Here is a 24,587-nt window from a genome sequence, read left to right on the forward strand (position 1 = left end):
ACATTATCTCTCCTTCGTTTCGTTAAATTAGTTAGCTAAAAGTTAAAGATAGGAGATAGCACAATTAAAGACGAGTTGAGGCTGCAGTACAAGATGCAAGGAGCTAACAGACACCAATTAAATAAAAGGATTTTTGAAGAAATTTCCAGTCTCGTATAGCGCCTCCCTGTAGTTTGCCATGATTCTTTAGCAATTTCATCTTTCTTCACAATACTTTTACCATGGTGAATTTTAATACTGAAATGACTGTTAAAGGTCCAGAAACCAAATACATGGCAAGAGGTAAAAAACACTGAATATCAGGTTTTTCCATCTCCCCCGTAAGCCATAAATCCAGGAAATCTAATGGAGACAGTACAAAATAATAATACACTATCGATATTTTTATTTGATTAAATTACATTTTATTGCAATGGGGTAAATCAGAGCAGAAGGTGCAAATATCAAGCATTTCACAGAACATTCCTTGAGTAGACATGGCTCTCAGGTTAGCCAATTAGTTAAGTTTTAATTAGACTATAATATTGATGAATTTCAAAATGTGTATCTTTCACTAGAGAACTACCCCATGTGCTGCTTGAGGTTGTGCTGTTTAGCAGAAACCTAAGTGTGGAATTGCATTGATGTGCCTAGTTATGTAATGTGGCAAGTTCAAGCAGGGTTTACGTAAAAACCTGCACTGACAATTCATACCACAAGCTGCCATCAGGCACTGGACTTCAAGCGAGATGGATCAGTTAGAGGCAAGGTCTCTTCATTCAGATTGGATACAGGAGTTTAGTGTTTGAACTGCTTTCTGGTTTGATGATGCATAAACACTCAAAGTAATTGGTCTTTTCTGATTGAGCTAGCGCCCACTAGAAGATATACCTTATACAGGTTCTCACTGCATGTATTTGCATGTTAAATGAGCAATGCAGTAGCTTGCATGCAAATACAAACCAAGTGGTACCAGAGACACCGGAGGGGGGGGGGGGGGGAATCACATTTGTGGTGTTGGATTCAAACTTGAAGTGAATCCCAGCATTTTGTAAACCAAAGTGCACTGAATGAAAGTGCTTATCCAAAGAATGGGGGGGGGGGGTGACAATCAAGATACTTTCATCTCAGTCACCCCCCCACATCATTTCTTGAAGATGTGAATAAAAGGGAAGATTGTGTATGAGGTACATTTGTCTCCTGCATCCCTCCTCCACCCCATCTCCACCTTCACAGCTGCCCCTTGGGTATCTCCTCACTCTGCTTGGGGGTCCCAGGGCTCTCCACCTCTGGCAAGGGGGCTGAGCCAGATCTCACAACACCTCAATCCTCATTGAACAGCCTCCAATGCATTTAATCGGAGAATGAGCAGCAGCCGTATCACCTTGCAGCTCCCAGCTGGCAGCCCACTGGAGCTCAGCAGGTGTGAGCCTGGTCAGCACCTGGATGGGAGACTCCTGGGAAAGCTAAGGTTGCTGCTGGAAGTGGTGTTAGTGGGACCAGCAGGGGGCGCTCACCCTGCGGTCTGTGTGGGTCCTGATGCCCCAGCATAGTGACGGGGACACTATACTGTAAAAAGGTGCCATCTTTCGGATGAGACGTAAAAATGAGATCCTGACTGTAGTCATTAAAAATTCCAGGGTGTTTTTTTTAAAAGAGTAGGGGTGTCACCCCGGTGTTCTGGCCACATTTCCTCCTGGCCTTTACTAATCATGGCCTCCTAATAATCCCCATCTCTGAACTGGTGTGTGGTGAGCGTTCAGGCGCACTATGGCTGCCGTCGCATTATTCACACTGGTGGTGGAGGAGGGGATCCCCATTACCTGTAAAGAGCTTTGAGTGGAGTGTCCTGAAAACATATATAAGTGTAAGCAATTATTATTATTAATTCCTGGGTGCCTTTATTTTTCCTGAAAGCAATTGCTTCAGTGCTAAAGGTTACCTGGTATTTCACAGAAGCCGAGAACAGCCTCTGTGAGCTGTGGCTGTGAGGGCTGGCCCATCCTGTCCACAGCAGGACACTGAGGGAAGCTCAAGGCTCTGTAAGCGTGCTTCACCACTGACCACTTCCTGGACTTTCACATGACTTCACAGTGTGGCACAGATGACAATGCATCAGCTAGTTCCTTTGAAGTCAGACAGGGAAGTGTCACTGCTATGAAGCCAAACAGTTTTTGTGTAATTGATTGGTATTCTTAGGCCTATAAGAGTGTTCCTTTCCAATTGTAAAAGTGTGTCACATCTTCAGCACATACAGTACAGTGCCAATAAGACAAGCACGTTCACTGTCGTGGGCAGGCACTTGAGCCACACAAGAAGAACAGAAATGCCCATTGTTTTTTTTCTTCATTAACTGCATTGCTTGCTGCATCACAATATACATGCAACAAAATTTACTTTGTCCAGGACATCTAAAAGTCTCCTTCACTATGGGAAAAGTGAGGTCCTGTCTATATTCCAGTACTCAATCATACAAGTAAAGACCACTTCTCCCTTTTTGAATGTCAAACCTAATAAAGCTAAAATGCACCTTCACAATATTAGCCAGGCAGGGGAACAGTAATCTGGGGTCCCTTTTACAAACTGTTTTCATTTTGCTTAAACGGGTAGATTTTCAATTCTACACTGAACCACTGCATTGCTGTAACAAATTATGTGCCCTGCTAACAGAATTCAGTAACCAGAATCAACACAAATATTATTGTGACAACCATTAACAAAAAAAGATGCACCCTGAGTCCGATTACATCCTGTGTCCCAGCTGCAGCACCACCAACCAAGTGCCAATATCTGTTTTCAAACACAAACACAACAATTCCTCTTGGAAATGCTAGCAGCAGACATGTCTACTTTGGGCAGGGAAACTGTCTTTGCATCCCAAACTCACATGGTAGAGGTCTATCCCAAACCCTAAATGCCTTCTCTAATGCAGCAGTTTCTAGCCCTGTTCCTAAAGAACACAGGTCTTCTTCCAATTTGAGATACTACACTGAATGCTTACTTGATTTCTCTCCATCTCTTTAAGAGCTGAAACCATGGAAAGGATTGGAATCGGTCAATTATTACTCCAGCCGGGAGGCTGATGAAGAAATGCAGAGCTCGGCTGCACTGCAGGGACTGAAGTGAAAGCTTTACCTTGCTAAACCGATTAAGGACGTGCTGCACTGAGGCTCTTCAGGGCCGATCAGACCTGCTCTACCCAAATGGCAACCTGTCAAAGGCAAAAAAAAAAAAAAAATCTGTCGACAAATTAAATAGAAATCACCAGCCAAAGAACAGTCCTTCCCTTTCTCGTCTGGCCTTATAATTTTGGTGGAAGAAGGGTGGTGTCTGTCCAGTGCCCTGGCGTGATTCAAGGTCCTGGTGCTGGCAGCTCGCGGGCGACAGTGGACACCCCTGTCCCGGCTTCTGCGGACTAGCTGTCCCCACGGATGGCCCTCCGGAGGATCCTCAGGCGGGACATCACCTCGTCCCAGTCCAGGTACGCCCCCTCCAGGTGGCGCGGGTTCCTGCGAGTCGACACGTAGCTCCGCCGGCCGTGCAGCAGGCGCCAGTTGTCAAAGGTCACCATGTCGCCTGTTGGTAAGACACAGGGGTGGGGACATGTTACTCCCACCAGTGGGAAAGCCCTGCAATCTAATCAGCTGAGCAGCCAACGACGAGCGCGAGATACTCAACACATGCATTCAAAAAGCCCAAATTAAAAACCAGCCAGCAGCCACATCACCCTGCAGCTCCCAGCTGGCAGCCCCACTGGAGCTCAGCAGGTGTGAGCCTGGTCAGTACCTGGATGGGAGACTCCTGGGAAAGCTGAGGTTGCTGCTGGAAGTGGTGTTAGTGGGGCCAGCAGGGGGCGCTCACCCTGCGGTCTGTGGGTCCTAATGCCCCAGTATAGTGACAGAGACCCTACACTGTAAAAAGGCGCCGTCCTTCAGATGAGAAATAAAACCGAGGTCCTGACTCTCCTTGGTCATTAAAAATCCCAGGGCGTTTTGCGAAAAGAGTAGGGGTGTAACCCCAGCCAAATTTCCCCCTGGCCTTTACCAGTCATGGCCTCCTAATAACCCCCATCTCTGAACTGGCTTCATCACTGCTCTCCTCCCCACTGAGAGCTGGTTTGGGGGGAGAGGACTGGAGTATCATCCAGGTGGGGCTGCACACTGGTGGGGGTGGAGGGGATCCCCATGATTTGTAAAGAGCTCTGAATGGAGGGTCCAGAAAAGCGCAATATAGGTGTAAGCAATCATTAATTATTATTATTGGCACCCCTTAAAAAATGAATCCCAAATCATTTGTACATCTTAATGCAAGATAAATGCTCCGAGTCATGTTATCCTTGTTTTTCACGTCCCTGGTCTTGCGCTAAAGAACAGGTTTTCTGACGGACGTCCTAACAAGGGTAAAGGGATGTCACCAAATGAAAACGGACGCACGCACACAAATGCGTGCGACGCGTTAGGCACGCAGCATCCCTGTGAGGCCCTGCGCTGGCCCCTGCAGCCCGGACAGACCTGGCTCCATGCGGTAGGTGACCAGGTTCTGGGGTCGGCCCATGAGGTCCACGAAGGCCTTCAGGGCGCCGTAGAAGGGCTGGATCTGCTCCAGAGGCGCGTCCAGGACGGAGTCCCGCGTGGCGTTGTTGTAGTTGATCCGCACCACCTGGCCGTCGGCGTCCACGCTGCCGGCGAGGGAGGGACAGACGGGCGTCAGCGCTCCCAGAGGCGGGCGGAGAGACGTCTGGAAACGTCCCGCCGCCCCAGCTAGGAGGCCCCCAGAACCCTTCTCCCTCTGCTTCCCCACCTACCCAGTTCACTAACTCCTCACCAAATACTTCAGGAGCGCAGGGGTGACGGAAAGTTCTGGGGGAAAGGGGCAAAATCTTTCCGGAGTCTTTCTCCAGTTCTGTTTTAATTTCATCGTAGAGGGGAGCAGCTCCGCTCTTTTTATGTTTTGGGGTTAGAAAGAATCGGCAGGGATGAGTGCACTTCAAACCCAAATGAAAGTAAAATGAACACAGTAACGTGTAAAACCTCCAATTTACATCACAAAATAGATGAAATTTCCAGGTATGAGCAGCGCCATATTCTACGATTCAGAACGAGGCAACAAAACGCCCCCCAACGCAATATGGCCTTATTAGACTGTAAACAGAGGTTTGCGACAACCTAGTGACTTATTGGCGACTATTTTGTGCTTAATTCAAAATTTTGGAAATGTATTTTGATACCAAGTTTTAATAACTGCTCTGAGGAACTAGGACTGCAGTTCCCCTTTAGAACTTGTCCACCTCTATTCCTTTATGCTGCAAATTCAATTTTAATAGTGCATTATGAGCAGTTATTGAATAAAACAATCATTTTCACTGATAACTGACTGAAATGCAAGCTCTGGGCTCTTCTAATATCCAGCCTTACAACGCTTGATGCTCATGTGTTTCTAGGGTTTCGACACTAGAAGGAACGGTCAGGATTTTCCATTAATTACTCTCATTTGTGATCCATCCTTTGATTTTATTTTGGTCTGCATTCTAATTTAAGATCAGCTTGAAGGATAAGCTTACAAGCAGAGATACTGGATGCTACTGCAACCAGCAGCCATAATCACCCTGCAACTCACAACTGGCAACCCCTATGGCTGCCATCGCATCATCCAGGTGGATGCTGCACATTGGTGGTGGTGGAGGGGATCCCCATTAGCTGTAAAGTGCTTTGAGTGGAGTGTCCAGAAAAGCGCTATATAAGTGTAAGCAATTATTATTATTACTGGTGTAGATAATTTATTTAGTTTTTTCATGTTATGTAAATCGCTCGCTTTAAGGTAGACCCTGACTATTTCCCTTGGCCTCTGCTGTGTCAGGAGGGTGCTGTAGTGACAGTGTTGTTGTAGTTGTTTGCTTACGGCCCTGAGACAGCTGTTACAGCCGGCGGATGCTCACTCGATGATCCTGTTCTTGGACTGCACGGCGAAGTCGCAGTAGTCCGCCCCCGTGTCGGTGAAGTCAATCCTGAGGGAGCTCAGAATTCGGAAGGCCTCTGGATTCTCCCTCCGGAGCTGGTTGGCAGCGTTGAAGCCATCGACCACCTCGCTCTGGCCCCCTTCCTCCGCCTGCCGGATGCAGTGCAGAAACTGAACCTGCACAGAGCAGAGGGTGAGGGCATTAGACCTGGAAGGGCAGCAGGATGGCAGAGTGGTGAGGGCTTTGGTCTCCTAACTACAGAAGTTTGTTACCAGCATCTCCCACCGCTGACCCCTGATCTACACAGCCTCCCCGTTCACAGACACCAGCATCTCCCACCACTGACCCCTGATCTACACAGCCTCCCTGTCCACAGACAGCAGCACCTCCCACCGCTGACCCCTGATCTACACAGCCTCCCTGTCCACAGACACCAGCACCTCCCACCACTGACCCCTGATCTACAGCCTCCCCGTTCACAGACACCAGCACCTTCCACCGCTGACCCCTGATCTACACAGCCTCCCTGTCCACAGACACCAGCACCTCCCACCACTGACCCCTGATCTACACAGCCTCCCTGTCCAGACACCAGCACCTCCCACCGCTGACCCCTGATCTACACAGCCTCCCTGTCCACAGACACCAGCACCTCCCACCGCTGACCCCTGATCTACACAGCCTCCCCGTCCACAGACACCAGCACCTCCCACCGCTGACCCCTGATCTACACAGCCTCCCCGTCCACAGACGCCAGCACCTCCCACCGCTGACCCCTGATCTACACATCCTTCTTGTTCACAGTTAACTACCCACAGTTGCCACCCCCACCAGGGACTGAGTACAATGACATATCCAACCGCCCCTCTGGCTACTTCAGGATCACCTAGAAGGCCGTGTTCTTGTCCATCTCCTCCCTTGCGGGAAGCGGGAGTCTTACCCCGGGGGGATGGTGCAGGGCTGGGTAGTCGCTGTGCAGACTCAGCTTTCCTGAGGTGTAGGCCACGTTGTTGGCGTCCGTCTTGTCCTGCACCTGCCAGGTATGTCTGCAAGAAGCAATCCACAGTGCGGAATCAGGCAAAGTGTCCTCCACCCCTGCCAACACGAGCCCGTCGCCATGGCCTCCCTTCTGACCTCTTCTGATCTTCCAGGGGGTGCTCACATTACAGGCTGCAAGGACGGAGGCCTTCTTGGTGATCCTGAAGGGGCTTGAGGAGCTGCTGGATATGTAATTGCAAGTGTATGGTTTGCAGCTTAAAATCAACCTGACATGTTAATACTACAAAAGAACAGGTAATAGGTTTATTCCATGCTGAAAAAAAGAAGAAAGAAAACACAACGTTTCGGCCTTGGAGCCTTCTTCAGGTGTGAGACAACTTCTTTGCTCACACCTGAAGAAGGCTCCACGGCCGAAACGTTGTGTTTTCTTTCTTCTTTTTTTCAGCCTGGAATAAACCTATTACTTGTTCCTTTGCAGCCTACGCATGCTGACGCAGCTCCCCACCTGAACTACATGTTAATACTACTACTACTAATAATAAACCAAAGGTTCTGTCCTTTATGTTCTGACTCTCTGTGGTCATTAAAAATCCCAGGGCATTTCTCGAAAAGAGTAGGGGTGTTACCCCGGCATCCTGGCCAAATTTCCCCCTGGTCTTTACCACTCATGGCCTCCTAATAATCCCCATCTCTGAACTGGCTTCATCACTCTGCTCTCCTCCCCACTGAGAGCTGGTGTGTGTGAGAGGACTGGAGCATCATCCAGGTGGGGCTGCACACTGGTGGGGGTTACCATTACCTGTAAGGAGCTTTGAGTGGAGTGTCCAGAAAATATATACATGTGTAAATATACAGTGCTATATAAGTGTAAGGAATTATTATTATTACTCCCAAATAGTCAGCTGCTGTTCCTTATTTTGGCAGAAGAGGGCGCCTCCTGGCCTCATATCATACTTCTAGCAGGTACTGACCCTGGACTTTTCCTGTTGTTACTCCAGCTCTATAAGCACAAAGCTCCTAGACTGTAACAAAGGAATACAGTTAAATTCATGAGTAATACTAGTAATAATAAAGGCAATGCCTTCTTGAGCGAGTCTCTGTGTGGTTCCTGTCTGAAGAGGAAGCAGGGTACTGTCATGCCAGAGGACTCTGGGAGACGGTTGAGTCTTTGCCTGAGGCTGCTGCAAAGGGACTGGCCCTGGTGTTCCAAAAACAAACTGACCTCAACGTCTTCCTAATAGAGAGTGCTATTTGGGGCTGGGTGTCCCACAGCTGTAGTTTATCCCAGGGCTTGTCAAATATGGAGCGCATCTGGACAGCGGCACTGCTGGGGCACCACAGGACTGCTGTCTGTGTCACTTTCACAGGAGGCACAGCTTTCTTCTATCATTCTGTACAGTATAAACACCTCTTCACCGGAAACACAGTGTTCCCTAAAGTCTGCATCCTTCCTGCCTGGTTTGTGCTTACAAATACATCCCCCTGTTCACAAATTACAACTGTACATTGAAGACACTGGAGAAAGAAAAGCTAACATTTAGAATTGGTCGGTAAGAGAAACTCCTGTTTGTGAAATAGCAGACAAAAGTTTGTGTTCTTGGAAAAGGAAAACAGCTTCCTATGGTATTGAAGATCTCCCCCCCCAATCTGACTCACATTTGGGCTTATCTTTCGTCCTGGTCTAGCACAGCAGAAAGCGACTCGGCTGTAGGACAGTGTAACGGCTCACTGAGCAGTGGAGCTGATGTCCTAATGTGGAAGGAATGCACCCCGTGAGCCAAATCCTTCTCTTCTACTTTTAAATCTCGTTAAGCTTTTTTTGAGTGCAGAAATAATAAAAAAAAAAGAGGCATGTGGCATCACCTTAATGGTTCTGCACATACTGCCTGAAGGTGGGAGAGTAAAACGGATGACTGCTTCGATTATCAGTTAAAGCTGCGAGTCCAGCTCTCTCTCCAGCAGGCTGTGCAGCAATTTCAAACTCATCAGGACCTACGTGAGTGACTGTTTACGCAGGCAGCCGACAGAGCGGTACCTTCTATTTTCCGCGACCTGCCCATCTGGACTTTGTCAGTCGACATGTACTTTGTCATCGGTGCGGGGAATCTTCACCAGCGCTGCGCTGGGAGGCTGACCCTGCCAGAAGGTGCTCTCACAGGCTGCCCTCTTGACTCCGATAAAGCCGAGGCTGCTGTCAGGAAGATGGATCGCTCCTGACACTGAGGCCTTGGTGCAGAGATTCGCCTGAACGGGCTGGGTAGGGGACATGCCAGAGATAGAGAGAGATCCTCTCTCGCCACACTCCTCCTCTGAGATCGGAGAGTCTGCGGCTTGTGGACAGAAGTAAAAACAGTCCGTATGCACAAAGTACACAATCAAGGGATTGCACTTAGAAACCGTTATTGCATTCCTAAACAGAATTTTAAAGAATCTGTCGGTCGTCATGCCCACTGTCGATGAGTTTGCATGACTGAAGAGCCTGTCCTATTTCTCTCCTCTCTTCTCAGAACGTACGCTTCAAATTTAATGGGACACCAGTCCATAACACGCTTTCTAGAGACAGCGAGAGGAGCTGTGTCCCCATCCAGCTTTCACAGGAAAGGCAGAACAAAGTCCAACAGGTTCTGAAACCAAGCACCATTCTCTCCCACAACCAAGCTCTTTCATGTTATTTGTCCCACCGATATCCTGCCTCCAAAAGAGAGCATCAGAGGGGCCAAAGCCAACACAATTTCTCTTTACTACCAGGATATACGGATCTCCAGAGGATGTATACATGCTTGGGAGAGAACTCTAGCCTAGGAATTACCCTGGAGCAGCCCGGATCTGGTAAGGAGGAGAAGGCTTGGGACATTTCCAACAAAGCCAGCAGTGTTCTGGGGGAGTTAAACGGGCCGGTGCTAAAAATACAGTAAAGAGCTTGTGGTTCTTCTCCTCAAAAAAACTGCGGTAGTTATCCAGCAGTTTGCAGGGGACCTGTCTGACTCACCTTGTCCCCCGCCAGACGGGGAGAGGCTACAGAAACGTCTCTTATGAACTCTCACCACATCTGCTTCTGCTTACTGGCGTACAGGCAAAACCCTACTGAAATGAATTTCCAACAGTCTGGGCTTACCCTCTCACTGGAAATAAAAATCAAACTGGATATAAACATGAATTGAATGGAAATCAGTCCTGCAGATCTCCAGGGAGAGTGTGGAACACGGGGGTTCTCAGAATGCCACACCAACACCCCAGGAAGACCAGGAGAACCGTCAGATGTGGCCATGCTCGTTGCTGGACATTACACAGCCAGTCGGGCATACTGATCAAACACTTGGGGTTTGGCTGCTACACAACTAAAAAGCAGAAAACCAGGGCGACACTGTTCACAGTAACATCCAAAGACGTCTTAGGACCTTTCACCATGACACAAAACACTGAAGGGGAGAACTTAAATAAGGCAGGTCAGAGTATTTATCTTTGCTGATTACCCTTAAAAAAACAGGAAATCCTCATATAACCACTAGTCATCTGTTTGAAAATAATAATTAAATACACGTGTGCTTTGATTGAATGCACAACACTGTTCTTTAATTCAAACCTCCCCTCGCAAAAACCAGACATGACGGAAAGGCTTTGTTAGACTGCTGGCTTATCAGTCCACGATCAGTGCAAAGAAATGTGTGCAGCTCTCCTGACATTTCTGGACAAGCTTGAAGTGTGACCAGCTGTTCATAATAGACCGGTCCTCAGCAGCAGGAATAACATGTCAGGATTCAACTAATGTGGTTATCATTACATCCAGACACCTGTAATTCAGCATGTGGTATACATGCAAAGATAATAATAATAAGAAGAATTAATAATTGCTTACACTTATATAGCGCTTTTCTGGACACTCCATTCAAAGTGCTTTACAGGTAATGGGGATCCCCTCCACCACCACCAATGTGCAGCCCCACCTGGATGATGCGACAGCAGCCATAGTGTGCCAGAATGCTCCCCACACACCAGCTCTCGGGGCTAATGCCCTGGGATTTGTAATGACCTCAGAGAGTCAGGACCTCGGTTTTACGTCTCATCCGACAGACGGCACCTGTTTACAGTATAGTGTCCCCGTCACTATACTGGGGCATTAGGACCCACACAGACCGCAGGGTGAGCGCCCCCTACTGGCCCCACTAACACCTCTTCCAGCAGCAACCTTAGTTTTTCCCAGGAGTCTCCCATCCAGGTACTGACCAGGCTCACACCTGCTGAGCTTCAGTGGGTTGCACAATGGGCAGCAGAACGCAGAGTTGGCCCCAGATTTCACCCTGGCATCTTAAAACACCACAGTTGCATATGGAACTAGAAGCAAACCGCAATATAGATCATGTTGGCTGCTGTCAATCATGCATACGTGTGAGCTGTTAGTGTAGGACATAGATCTTTCCACCCATCCACCATCAGAAAGCCGTTTAGCCATCATAAGGTGGCAACCCAGAGTCTATTTCAGAAGCAAAAGGCTCAGTGCAGAAATATTCCCTGGACAGGAGGCCAGCCCATTGCAGGATACACACACCAGTGGACAGGAACAATTCAGAGAGACCAATTAGCCTCTTAACAGCACGTACTGCATTATAGAACCTACTGAAAACCTACATGGACATCAGAAGAATGCAAACTCCACACACAGCAATACACAATCAAGCCAAGACTCCAAGTGTGGTGAGGTATAATGTTGTAGAAGGCATTCTGCTCTACTCCTTTTGTTAAGGGACTCCTCAATGACCTAACCGCCCTGGATAAAGGCATCAACCACCTCCATCCATTCATCAATTTTCTAACCGCTTTATCCAACACGAGGGTGTGGGGGAAGCCTGAGCCTATCCTGGCAAGAGCCACCTTGCCAGGATAGGCAGCTTTCACCTATAAGGCTCTGCATGGCTTGGCACCTCAGTACCTGTCTGAACTATTATCGCCCTACTCCCCACCTCGCAACCTTCGCTCTTCTAATTCTGCTCTCCTTACTGTCCCCCAAGCCCGTCTACATTGTATGGGTGACAGGGCCTTCTCCTGTTATGCCCCCAAGCTCTGGATCTCTCTCCCCAAGGATATCAGAGAGTCTCCTTCTCTAAACTCCTTCAAATCCAGACTCAAAACCCTCTTCTGTTGAAGAGCCTTTACTTCACTGGTTCCATTCTTCAACCCTCTGCTCTTCTTAGTACCACCATCCACGGTCTCCTCTGCATATTGCAATTGTGTATTCTTTTTATTTATTGTTGTTCTCATTCTGTAAAGCACTTTGAGAAGCCACCTTTAAAGGTGCTATATAAAATATAGTTTAATATTATTATTGTACGAGCGGGGTGCGCCCTTTGTTACAGTATTAATAAGAGGAGTGCAGACGGAAGAGGAGGCTCCGCTCACCCGTAGAAGGTCAGCCGCAGGTACCCGATCCTGTCGCTCAGCCTCGCCACCTGGCCTTGCTCTGCTGGCGCACCCTTCAGATACACGATGCCCACCCTGCGCAGGGCGGTCAGCCAGGAGTAGGCGGCCTTGTCATCGCTCAGGACCTCCTCGAAGCTAGCAGTGGGGATGCGCAACTCTGATCCCCAGTACTGCTTGTCTACAAGGAAGGGAAGGGGGAAGGAGATAAAGAATAAAAAAACAATTGGGTTCAATCCCAGAAGCCCCGGCCCAGAGTTACATCTGCGACGGCCCTCTAGGAAATACAGATGCAGGCAAACAAATGAATTCGTGTCAACTCCAGTCGCGAAACCCTCTAGAGAATTGTAAAAGAAAATAAACTCTCTGGCATCCGAAAGCAGTTTTCTTCTTAATTGGAATATGTTGCTTAATCCCTCCAGTAGTCTGAATGGAAAACAAAAGCATGTCTTGACAGCTCAGACAGTCACACTACATCAGGAAACATACGTTAGAGATGATGTCATCTGGCGAAGGCAACCGGCTTTCTCTCTCCTGTTGCAAAGCCCAAATAAGCAGTCAGCAGATCTTTACTTGCGTTCAATTAGTTTGTCTTTCTTGCATGGAGCTTGCATTCGCCGTACACAAGTGGGTCTTCACACACCTCAGAACCGGAGAGGGCCACAGAGCTCATGCTGACAGCTGCCCAACACCGCAGCTGGGCTCCCTTTAAATCGTTTTCCTGCAGACGCACTCACAGAGGGGCACAGCTGCAAAGCACATTTGACTCTTGCTGGCTTCGAATACCATGTGGAGGGCTGATGTTTTTGCTACCGAATGTTCCTGTGTTTTTCAAATTAAAAATAAGGCTCAATGTTTCTCCTCAGAGGCCTGGAAGAACATTCACCTGTGCCTCAGAATGCAAGTGTTAGCCAAGATCAGCAGATGGGGAAACCCAAAGCAACTCATCACCACAGCACAAAAACCACAATTGCACTGGACGTCCTTAAAACATATATTCATGATGCACCCCCTTGCGGTAAAAGTTCTTTAAAGAAATCAGAAATAATTTGTTCAACAGCTACCGGCAATCAATCTGTGATCTCTCTGAAGCTCCGGGAAGAGGTGTCCCAGAGCAGTCTTGCAGTCTTGCGGAGCTACGTTTGGTCTATTCTGACTGTAGTTCACTGTGCCCTTCCAATTCATTTAGAGATCCCCGCAATGATTTTTAACAACTGCAGCGGAAAGAGTTCATCAATGATGACACAACAGGCCGAAGAGGGCGCTGTGCCATCAAAAAAGAAAGAATTACGTTGGATCCTTCAGTTCAGATAGAGGAGATTCTCTGTTCAATTAGATACTACCACATGAGCTAGATGGGTCCAATAGCTTCCACTTGTTTGTAACCTTGAGTATGCTCTTAAAACAGCACTGTGCGATCAAGAAGCTTGATGTCGCATCGTCCCAGTTAAACGTGTAAAAAATAAACAGGAACAAGTAATACTTAGTCTCTGCCTCATTTCTAGTGAGTATGAAAGTAGAAAAATAGTTGAATCTGAATATTTGCTCATACACTAAATTGTACATATTCAAACTAGGATATTGAGGTGCTTCATCGGAGCAAATTAACAATGGATCTAGAGTCTTCGCTTAATCAGCTGATGTCCTGAAGGGTCTCTAGATCACGTTCTCCAAGGAGAAGAAGAGAACAAACTTGTCCTGGCCTAATGCTCCTCAAGGATCACAGTCCAGGAGGTCTCTTTTTATCACCAAATGCAGAAGACCTTTGACCTTAACTGGTCCAATGAAGTCAATTAAATGGCTTAGTGAAGAGATCACATTCCAGCTCCTAAGGACTGGAGTTCTGCACCACCCCTTTACTCCACAGGAGGTTTACGAACGTCGGGCAAAGCCCTCAGGTTTGTGGAGCTGCGCACAGCCTTGGCACTGACAGCCCGGCCACGGGGACGAGGCCGTGGGAACGCCCTCAGCCAAGAAGCGGCTGCAACGGCGATGGGGGGGGGGCGTAGGAGGGGTACGAGTCTTACCCACGTTTACAACTGCATGGACCAGACTGACGGACTGGGCCTCTTGATTTCCAACCTCCGCTTCTGACACTCCATCAGCTGTACGAGACAGGGATCGAGATCGCCGAAGCAGGCCCTTCGCCCTTCGCATTTAACGCCCACTCTGAGAGGAAGAGTCCTGGGAGCTACCGCAGATCCGCAGACCACGCAGTGGAAACTGCTGGAGTACTAGCACGATCCACACCTATCAACCACCAGCTTGTTTATTTTAGCACTTTCTTATCAAAACCTGAGCTCTCTGCTTGATGTTTATGAACCGCAGCGGTGCAAATCTCCAGTCCTCAAGAGCTGGACTGTCTACCGGTTTCCATTCCCCATGATCTCTTCACCAAGAAATTTACGTTCACCGGATCTGATAAGATGGCGAGACATTTTTGCTCTTAAAATACGACAAGGCAGAACGATCTCAGCTAAAATCCTAAAAACATATCTCGAAGTTATTTTCCCCCATATTGCTACAACATACTGTCACATTTAAAAATAATTTAATCTTCTCTGTGGCTCTCTCTTTCTAAAGATGCTTAGGCAGAGATCCATCAAGGACTGAAATGGCTATCATGCAATATCTAAGTGTAGGAAACTTGGCTCTTTGTCATTAATACCATATTTTTCACTAAGCTGTATGACTGCTGACTGTGCTGTTGATGTTGAAGTGGCTGTCTGAGCCACAGAGCCCTAATTTAAACGACTCAGATTTCTCCCAACAGCTATTCTCCCATTAAGTTGGTGTTCTGACCACTAGTTGACCTTGTCAATGGTTAATCTCCTTCTTCTGAGATTTTTTTTAAATTTTATACGAAATTCCTACGCGTCAACAAGGTCTAACAATCCTGAGTATATCCAGAAAAAATATTAGCATACCTGTGTACCTATAATCTTTATGAACTGTATAAACAGTTCAATTACCAGCAGAAGCAAACTTCTCAGAGGTTGTCAGCAAAGGAGAGGAATTAATTTAACAGTATTATTTATTTGAGATGCGTCTACACACACAGCCAGCCTCTTTTTACTTCTTACACCCCAAATCAGGGCAAAACTGAAGCCAGAAAAAATGGATATCTCATATTTTGGAAACACACACATTCAAGGTTTTATTAGAGTATTATCCTCCCATTTTGTGCCTAAGTGGGGTCAGAAAACGCACTTCTAGCATAATGCTACACTGGAGAGCAAATGTTCCTCATTAAAGTTCAATTATAGTTTCAGTTGCCCTCTCCTTCTTGAAAAATGGCTCTATGACATCATTCTAGCCTTGAGAGTATTAAGTTTTCTAAAAATGCAAAACCTACTTCTTTCTTTTGTAATTTGCAAGTCCACCTCCAAAATCATGGCTTGCTCTAATTACAAAAGAAACTGGAGAAAACTGGTAACTGCAAAGGGCTGTGAATTAGCTTTTTCCTTTGCTTATGTTTTGCTTCTATTTCACAGAGAATTGTGCAATAATAAAAACACAGGGTAAGAAAAGGAGAAACATAAGATACCTGCAAGCAAAGGTAAATGTTCGACTTGCCTTGCGATTGGCTACTGGAACACACACATAAAACAAATTTCTGAATGGAAGGACCAGTTCCTAAAAACGACTGGATCCCTGGGTCCCGATGGCAACACCTTCTTACTACAAGCAATGCCGATGCCCTGGGGCTGTTTTCCATGTCATCTTGGAATGATGTTATGTACTTAATCAAATTCATATTGAGATAATTCAAGACATCATACAGTAAAATGCAGCTGAAAAAGCCAGGATTTGCATTTTTGTCATTTTTTTCCAGCATTCCAAAACATGGGTTATCCAGTTTTTCCTCCAACTTCTTTTGATTAAGCTTGCAGGCTTTAACAGTACATGCACACATACTGCGAAAGTCAGATTCCCAGATGCTTGCAGGTCGAGTTTCCCAGGGAAAGAGTGCAAGGCACAAGGGGCTGCAGGTATCGTGTGCTCCTCATTCACTTATTGGGAACTGGAGCTCGACCCTGCAGTGATTAAACACTCCTGAGAGAGGGCATGACCTCATTCATGGCAAGCACCCACCATGCACTGCACATGAGCGAAACCTACTGCAGACGACACTGTCTTTCTGGCGTCCCTGGCACTGGCATTAGATTGTCATGATACTGGTATGAGAGAAGCTGTAACAATCAGTCTTCTGCAACACTACCAGCCTAAGCTATAGATCCTTTCTGAGGAGCGATACCACACTGCCTGCAAGCTTTGCTTTCTTACAGTACATTCTGGTGAGACTTCACCGATCTCCTATCAGGTCCTTTGTGAGCACTCCTGCTCCAACAGCCCCCTTCCCCGCACTTTTGCAATGACATCACCACTGAAAAACAAGATAAAGAACCACTAAAAAGCCTCAAATTCTATTTCTGTGTGAAACAAGAAGCCCAAGATGCGCATCTCTAAATATAAACAAAGTGAAAGGGGTGGAGGAAGAAAATTGGACTTTGAATGCATAGGCTTAGTGGTATAAAAATTGCAGGTTTACAAGGACACTAAAAACTGCCATGAAGAAACCCACAGTCTTGTCTCTGCCAAAGCAAATGAAATCATCTACCCAGTACACCACGATCTAGGGCTTGGCTTGCCACAGAGCCATTCAGCAGCTTATTTTTGCATACCACACAGCCTTGGCAATCGAACTGCATGAAACTACAGCTTCAGCACATCATGCCGAGATCTGGCCCTCTGACGAGTACGTTACCCAGCAGCCCAGTGACAACCCTCTTGACAACTGTTGACAACGCTTTGCTGCAGACGTCTCCATTGCAGAAAAACACAGGGGATGCTTACCGCCATACTCTGCAGCTGTAAGAATCTGTGTGGCTGAAAAAGCTGCCCGTTGAGTGTTGCCATTATTTCTTATTTATTGATTTGGCAGGCTGTGTAGATGGAGAACTGAACCTGGATCAAATCAGAACTCAAATCCAGCACTTGATGGCTTCCTGCTTCAACCCAATGGAAATCTGGCAGATGGATCAAGGCTGCAATCTGCACATGGGTGCACTAAAGTTTTGATTTAACACGCGCCTTACAATGGCACATTTGTGATTCTCTGACAATACGAGTTCACCCCCCACACACTGGAAACTGAGCACCTCGCTTTCTCTGAAACACCACCCGAATCCTGCTAAGGTGCAGCACCAGGCTAAGATGAGCAGGGTCCAATACCGGGCTGGAGCATCACACCGTCTCCCCTGCCTGCCAGGTGCTTTAAATCGGAGTGTAATTCAAGCTCATGGAACGATCCAAAGCAGCCCTCCTTCCCAACGCAGAAGAACAAGCGCAGCAGTGTTCAATCCTCTTCCCGTCAGCCAAGAACCTCTCCCACAAGAATTTGAAACGAACACTCGATATAACGCAGGAGTTAATGCAGGGCTCCCCTCAAGTTCTCAATTCTACTATTTCACTGCCTTGCAAAAGTGGGGTTTGCTCCTGAAGCACGTCAATCTACCAGGGATTTGGCTGTCCAACCCCCGGCCACTGCCCTCTGCAGGCATCAGGTTTATAAAACTTTTATGAGGCAAAGAAAATTTGGTGCAGGTTCACATTAGGACCGTTAGTTCACAATACTGGCCTGATAAAAAAAAGCTAGGTTTTCCCTTCTGTCCCATCATAAACAATGCTGCAATGCCTCAGAACTCAATGCACCTCTGCACTATGCACTTTTGACTTGGACTACTGTGTTTTTTTTGTTCACTAGCACGTATTTATGGCTCTCTACCAGGTATTAATTGTGCTGGTTATTTATTGACTGTGCATACTATCACTATTTATCATGTACATCTATTTATAATGTCCCGTCTAGAACAGATTGTGTGGTGTCGTCTGCTGTACTGTGCATGTCCCGAGAGGCCGGCGCGAGGACGAATTCCAAAGCACACGGACATACGGCGACACACTCCTCTGCTACGACTCTGCTGTCGCTGTCGGCGCCACAGCGGCTTCAGCTCCAGCGCCCAGGCGTGAAATGCGAAGCCCCTCTGTGGGAGGCAGCTGTATTTCGGCCGAGTCGTGCTGCGGTCCCAGAGGAGACGGGGAACCCCCCGGGAGAGCGAGAGCGAGAGCACGAGATCGGATTCAGCTCGGGCTGCGGGACACAGCCTCGGCACCCATCAGGAAATGCCTTCAAAAAAATCACAGGCTTATAGTGCCTATTAGGCTGCATCAATATTAGCTCATGTGGGGAGAAGCAGCTCCCCAGATTATCAGTGATGAGTGACTCGTTCCTGTCTGGCTAGCTTTCCTCACTCTCTCATGACTTGGTAACATCATGCCACTTCGATCTCAGCGAGCGGTTCTGCTAGATTTAAAGCAATGTGTGGTTTCCTACCATCGAGCCAGGGAAATACTTTCATTAATAAAAACCACCCGCAAACCTTGTCTCTAGTCCTGTCCTCTTTTTCCACAGACTTTCTGCTTCCTGTGGGGCGATACAAAATCAGAATGGGCCCAAACTGAAATCTAGCGAGAGAAGCGAAATTGAGCAGCTATGGATTTGGAAAGTGACTTTTGTTGTTCAAGCCAACTCATGCAATTCTGGGTCTATGACAGAAAAAAGGATCTGGTTTGACCGTTTAAAAAAAAAACATTCCCCTCATTCAATTGGTACAGACAGGGCATTTCACATATGATACACCCACCATGCTGAGCTAAAGGTCTATCAGCTGTCACCACGGAGGGCTGCCGCTTAAACAGAAAATTAAATCAAAACACTCTCAGTGCAGTTCTGAAAAGCTCCTGTGTTTAGGAGTCAAGGCAGTACAATTAACCCTTTCTCTCTCTCTCTCTCACCTTTCTGCGGGCAGGCACAGAAAATTGGAACAAGATCCAACTGGCTTTGTTTCATTTTCCTTGCCTGCTCTTATCGTGTCCAGATGTGTTAATGAAAGATGAGCAAACTCAATAAAGGGGCTCTTTAAAAGTGAGAAGTTAGTAATTCAGTTACTGAGCCCATTTGGGTTGACTGCTCAGTAAATTCCTGGCAGCACAGTGTGAACTTACACAGAGCTGGGCAAAGTCTGGTCTGTGTCAAAGAGGAAATCGCGTCACACGGTTCAAACAATCTCCCATAAAAACTGAGTGTTAACCATGTCTTTGGATTTGTTTCTAAAGTTGTATTCTTTTTTTCCCCCTCTCAGCTTCTGATTATAACAGCAAAATGACTGTGGTGTTCAGATCCAAGTTCAAGATGAATGAAGTACTTAAGAAGACAAACGAACATGTTAAAATCCATCCTAAGCATCATTGGAAACTGACTTACAAATCTCATTTTCCGGATAGATTTGTAAATACATTTTCTGCAACTTTTTTTGTAGCAGGTGCACTGGCACTTTATTGAACAGACATGACAGTTAAATTCACTATACTGATAAACATTTCTCATCTGCGTGGGTCTGCTGTGAAAATCACGGACCAGTGGCGTCTGTAGCCACCACTGGAGGCAACGAGAGCCTAAATGAAAGTCCTATACCAACAGGCTGAAGGATGTGGACCCCTGTAGTCTTGAAGAAGGAAGCCCACAAGGAGCCCTGATAAAAGGATTCAATATGCTCAAGGGCGCAGACAAACTCAGCCCAGCGGATGAACCAGAGGACACGAGTGTTAATTAAGGCACTTGTGGGAGTCCAGCGAAATGCAAGGGGAGGAGAAAAATGTTTTGAGAAAGGACTGCCTGCTTGTAAAGGGGCAAGTGGAGAATGCCAATCGACATTACCACTGTGCCGTGGAAGAGACTGATCAGATGAACTGGTACGTTGTTGAGTGGCTTCTGGCTGTGCCTGAAAAAGCCAAATTATAATAATAATTCCTTATGCTCATAAAGCGCTTTTCCAGACACTCCACTCAGAGTGCTTTACAGGTAATGGGGATCCCCTCCACCCCCACCTGGATGATGCTCCAGTCCTCTCCCCACACACCAGCTCTCAGTGGGGAGGAGAGCAGAGTGATGAAGCCAGACCTCACACACTGTGCGTGTACGGGTGTTTAACCTAAAAATACAGCGAGGAATGCACCATAACGGACACCAGCACATGATAACCTCCACGGTATGTTTTTGCTGTGAAAACGGCACCATTACTCAGAGCAAGGAACCGTTCAGGTCCATGAGGTTGGCTGAGAAAGAGCAGCACATCAACACCCTGGACAGCGGCCGTTTCAAGTCGTGACTCTGCGTCAAAGTGACAGCCTGAAGCATCCAGCTCTCAGAGGAGCTATCTGGTGGTCGGTCAGGTGTATATCATCTTCGTCACTTTTAAAACTGCACCTGATTCCCCCTCACGCCATTATTATTAGCGCCTACACGGTGCACGACTGTTAAACAACGTTTAATCCTGCTCCCCAGGCTGCTGTTCCCCTTCAGTTTACATTCCAAGACACGTGCCATTAACTGTCCCGTGAACCGAGGGAAATGCTGGCCCTGGATCCAAGCGGGGCTGCCGACCCAACCCCTTCCAAACCTGTCAAACGCAGACCTCCTGGCGGAATTAAAAGAGGCGGGCGAGGAGAACAAGCACACAAACTACGTCTACTCGGGCTTAACAGATTTTATCTGGAGCACAGTCGAGGTCACATCTGAACAGAAGTGTTAGAAAATGCAAACTATTACAAAGATGAAAGTTTCTTGAAAAAAGGCAGACGGGTGGGAGATAAGAGATATAAGGGAGAAGAAAAGCAACACGTGTGCTTTAAAGCAGCAATAGTTTTCTCTCTACTGTGCAATGACATCAGACCGCACCCCTGAGGCCCCCTCAGGGAAATGTCCCATTTGCTTTCTGCCAGCCGCGGCAGCCCAAGTTCAGCGACCCCGGCCACGTCGGATGTGGACTCTGGCCAGCCCCCAGGAAGTTAGGACGCTCTTGAACTTGTTTGTCTTTAAAAAAAAAAAACACAAAACAGCTGAAACCATGGACTTTGCCAATGTGGGACTTGTAGCGGTGAGAGAGAGGGCACAACCACCGATTCCTACAAGAACAGCCCCTGGCACAGATTGTGTCTCTAGAACAGGAAGACGCAGAGTCCGTTGTGGAGAGAGTGCAGGACTCCCAGATACTTTCATTCTAACCCTGCACGGCCCACGGTTATGGCACCACACTTTATTTACAGAAAGTCGGGCATTTCTGCAGGCGTGGGCATCGGTCAGGAGCTATTGTTTGAGAATTATAGGCATCTTTTAAATAACATTCACCTTCGCCCCCGATACATTGCTGGCTGACTTTCTACTGGGCAACGGTGCAGAACAGTCTGAAATCATTTTCAGTCACAATGAACTCAACTTTTCATCAAGTATTAATTTCTTGGTTTTCGTGGGATTTTTAAATCACGCACCAACGCTGATCTCTTTCTGATGGAGGGCACAAGAGAAAGAACACAGAGGGTACACGGTGCACACCACAGCTTCTATCCAGAAAAGAACTGGTCCACAAACGCCTTTTTTTCCCCTCTGCAACAGAAGAATATGGCGCAAATGACTCTGGCAACCTTGAGCGTCTTCGTGCACAGTCCCGTTCCAAGAAAGCTCTGAAGAAACCCCCAAAAGAGCAATGGTTCATCCCGAATGAGCCCCACCGGGAGGTGAGAGGAAGGGGGGTGAAAGCTCACATCTGCCGCACAAGACTGCTCTTCATCACAGTTTTGTTTGAACGTGCGTTTAAGAATTTGCATGCGGGGGGGGGGGAATCAGAACAAAGGAGGTTGTTCTCCAGCTGCTAAACCAAAAACATAGGGAAATGCATCCTGCAACCTGAACTCGCGCCATTTCCAAAGAGAAAAAAGATCAACAACCAAACTGTCCCGCCACTGCTTGGGGACAGGAAGTTGTCCTCTTTTTTTGGGGGGGGCTCAGTGATCAGGTATAATTAATAAAGCCCTAAGCACCACACTCCTCAGAGTTTGTTTTTTCGGAGGGTCTTTTAACTTGTATTAAAGGGTACTGTTGCTCGTGTTGCTCCCACGTTCGTGATCCTGGAGCGCGGGGGCTTTCTGCGGCACAGGAAGTGGGCGACACACATGGAGACGAGGACGGGGGGGGGTGGTCTTTTCAGGGACATAGCCGAGTCGAGGAGGAAGGCTGAGGTTACTCTTGGGCCGGAGCTGACAGAAACAGAAAGACAGGCGCAAGCAGGGGAAGGCAGCTGGATTCCCGAGGAAAGAGGGTAGGTGCGTGTCAGAAAAGGAATCCCAAAGCCTGCCAGTTGAGGAGGGGGAGCCTGTGGGAGGCCAGAAGCTTATCTCCACGAAAAAGGAACACAAGAAAATTGAGAGCAGATGAAGCAGTTTTAAGATGAAAACATGCACAGACCTGAGTGACTGACGATAAAGCAAAAAAAAAGCGATTGCCAGGGACAGTCTTTCGCTGTCCTCCAGAGGAAAATCAGCTGTAATGATGTAACCTCTTCCAGCGCTTTGGCGCATCCCAAGAAACAGTGCAGTCTAAATTCACACTCCCTACTGAAACGTGCTATTTCAAACTGATTCCAACCGGATTCGATTGTATTTGAAAAACATTCATTGCCAGTTCTTAGATCATTCTTATTTTACAGTGATGCTCGGATGCAGAAACGGAGCAGATGGACATAAACACTGCAATAAGTTTTAATTACCCTGAAAACAAGGTGCATTTTTCGATATTTTCAAACCAACCTTCTGTTTTGTAAACCCTTTGCAGATATGTGGTGTAATAAAGGACCCAGCCTCCGATACACAGGTGGGAGACTTACATGGGTCTCTTTGGACTCGGCTGCACCTTCACATTTTATTCAACGCTCATGACAAATGCTCGTCCCACAACACAGCAGCACTGTGAATGGTAATTCCACTGTATTATCCCACCAAGGACACGTTTGCCCGGTTTCTTCAGCAAAACGTCTTCCCTTCATTTAAGACGTTGACGCCGTCTTTAAAGCGCAGACAACATAAGTAGGTCTGCGTTGCAAACGCTCCTGAGAACCGCTCTTCACCTGCATGAGCTACAGCATCAATCCAGTGCCGGCCGTTCTCTCCCACTGACCCCTCGCTCACTCCGAACGAATCCCGCCAGTCCACACTCGCCCTTCCTGCTTGTCTGAAGTATTGCACTGATGCTGGATTCGCTTCCTCTCTCTTCTTTTTTCAAACTGCCCCCCCCCCCCCTTCCCACAAGAATTAGGGTTACTGTACATGAGCGGAAGACCCCGGACAGAATTATTCTACAGGCCATACCGGAGACGCAGCTGCTCCCTGTGGACCACCTCCTGCGTGCTTGTCTGACTTCTGAAGCAGTCTTTGATGTAAAGCCCCTATACGTAACTATCAAGAGCTGTATCTGAGCCAGATGCAGCACAACACTGTAAAGATAAAAAAATATCTGTATTAACGAGCGCTCTGCCTTTTCTCTTTTGTCATTTCTAAATCCCTCTCTCTCGAGCAAAACACTTATGTATTCGCTTAACTAAGCTATTTGGAAAGAACTCCCCCAACACTTTTCATCTCTGTGTTGGCACAATCCAACTCTCTTCCCCACAGCCAAGGCGTTCTCTAGTGTCTGTGATGAAGCAGAAACCAGAGAACACAAGTGGAAATTATGTGGAAACACTTTTAAGATTGAGAGCAGGAGGCACAGCGTTACCCAGAGGGTTATGGGAGTCGAAAAAAAAAAAAAGAGACCCAAGCGACACACTTCTAGAAAGAAGCCAGGTCGACTCATCTCGAAACAGCTGTGGGAGATCCATGCATAAATTAGATCACTTAATTAGTTCTAATACTAACAAATGGGCTGAATAGTCTCCTCTCCTTTATAGACATTTAAAGTTCTCAACCATCAGACTGTAGTATTAATGTGGGTGTAGTACATTGCATGACAAGTCAAGCATTTAGTAACAGTCATACTTTTGGATATTGTACATTGTCCCCGGCAGTTTTGTTGGATTTTATTTACCAGCCGAATTCATTCAGAATTATTTGAGCACAGTCCATTGGCTGTACTGACAGCATCTGAAATAATGCGGATGCCTATTGCAGAGAGCTGGCTTATGCACTCAACAATAGGAACACACGTTGCCGCAAGACAACTGGGACTTGCTAAAACTTTGTTACTTGGTCCAGTTGAGGGAGGGGGGCATACAAAAAGGGAGCAGAAGAAAAAAAAATGTTGTAAAGAACTCTGTTTTAGCTATTTGCATTCTTTTGTTTACACATGACT

At 47.2% G+C, this 24,587-nt stretch overlaps 1 protein-coding gene across 1 annotated transcript in view; it reads right to left on the reverse strand.

Moving 5' to 3' along the window:
* Positions 1-381: 381 nt before the first annotated feature.
* bbox1 (gamma-butyrobetaine hydroxylase 1) overlaps positions 382-24,587 on the reverse strand; it is a 52,701-nt gene continuing 28,495 nt past the window's right edge. The window contains exons 7-11 of the mRNA XM_088935203.1: positions 12,329-12,527; positions 6,876-6,981; positions 5,915-6,111; positions 4,491-4,657; positions 382-3,555 (exon numbers count right to left, since the gene is read on the reverse strand). Coding sequence (XP_088791329.1) covers positions 3,395-3,555; positions 4,491-4,657; positions 5,915-6,111; positions 6,876-6,981; positions 12,329-12,527 — 830 coding nt within the window. The 3' untranslated portion in view covers positions 382-3,394. The remainder of the gene's footprint in view (positions 3,556-4,490; positions 4,658-5,914; positions 6,112-6,875; positions 6,982-12,328; positions 12,528-24,587) is intronic.

This window comes from Atractosteus spatula, chromosome 16, assembly GCF_055471065.1.
Source record: "Atractosteus spatula isolate fAtrSpa1 chromosome 16, fAtrSpa1.hap1, whole genome shotgun sequence".
Lineage (NCBI taxonomy): Eukaryota > Metazoa > Chordata > Actinopteri > Semionotiformes > Lepisosteidae > Atractosteus > Atractosteus spatula.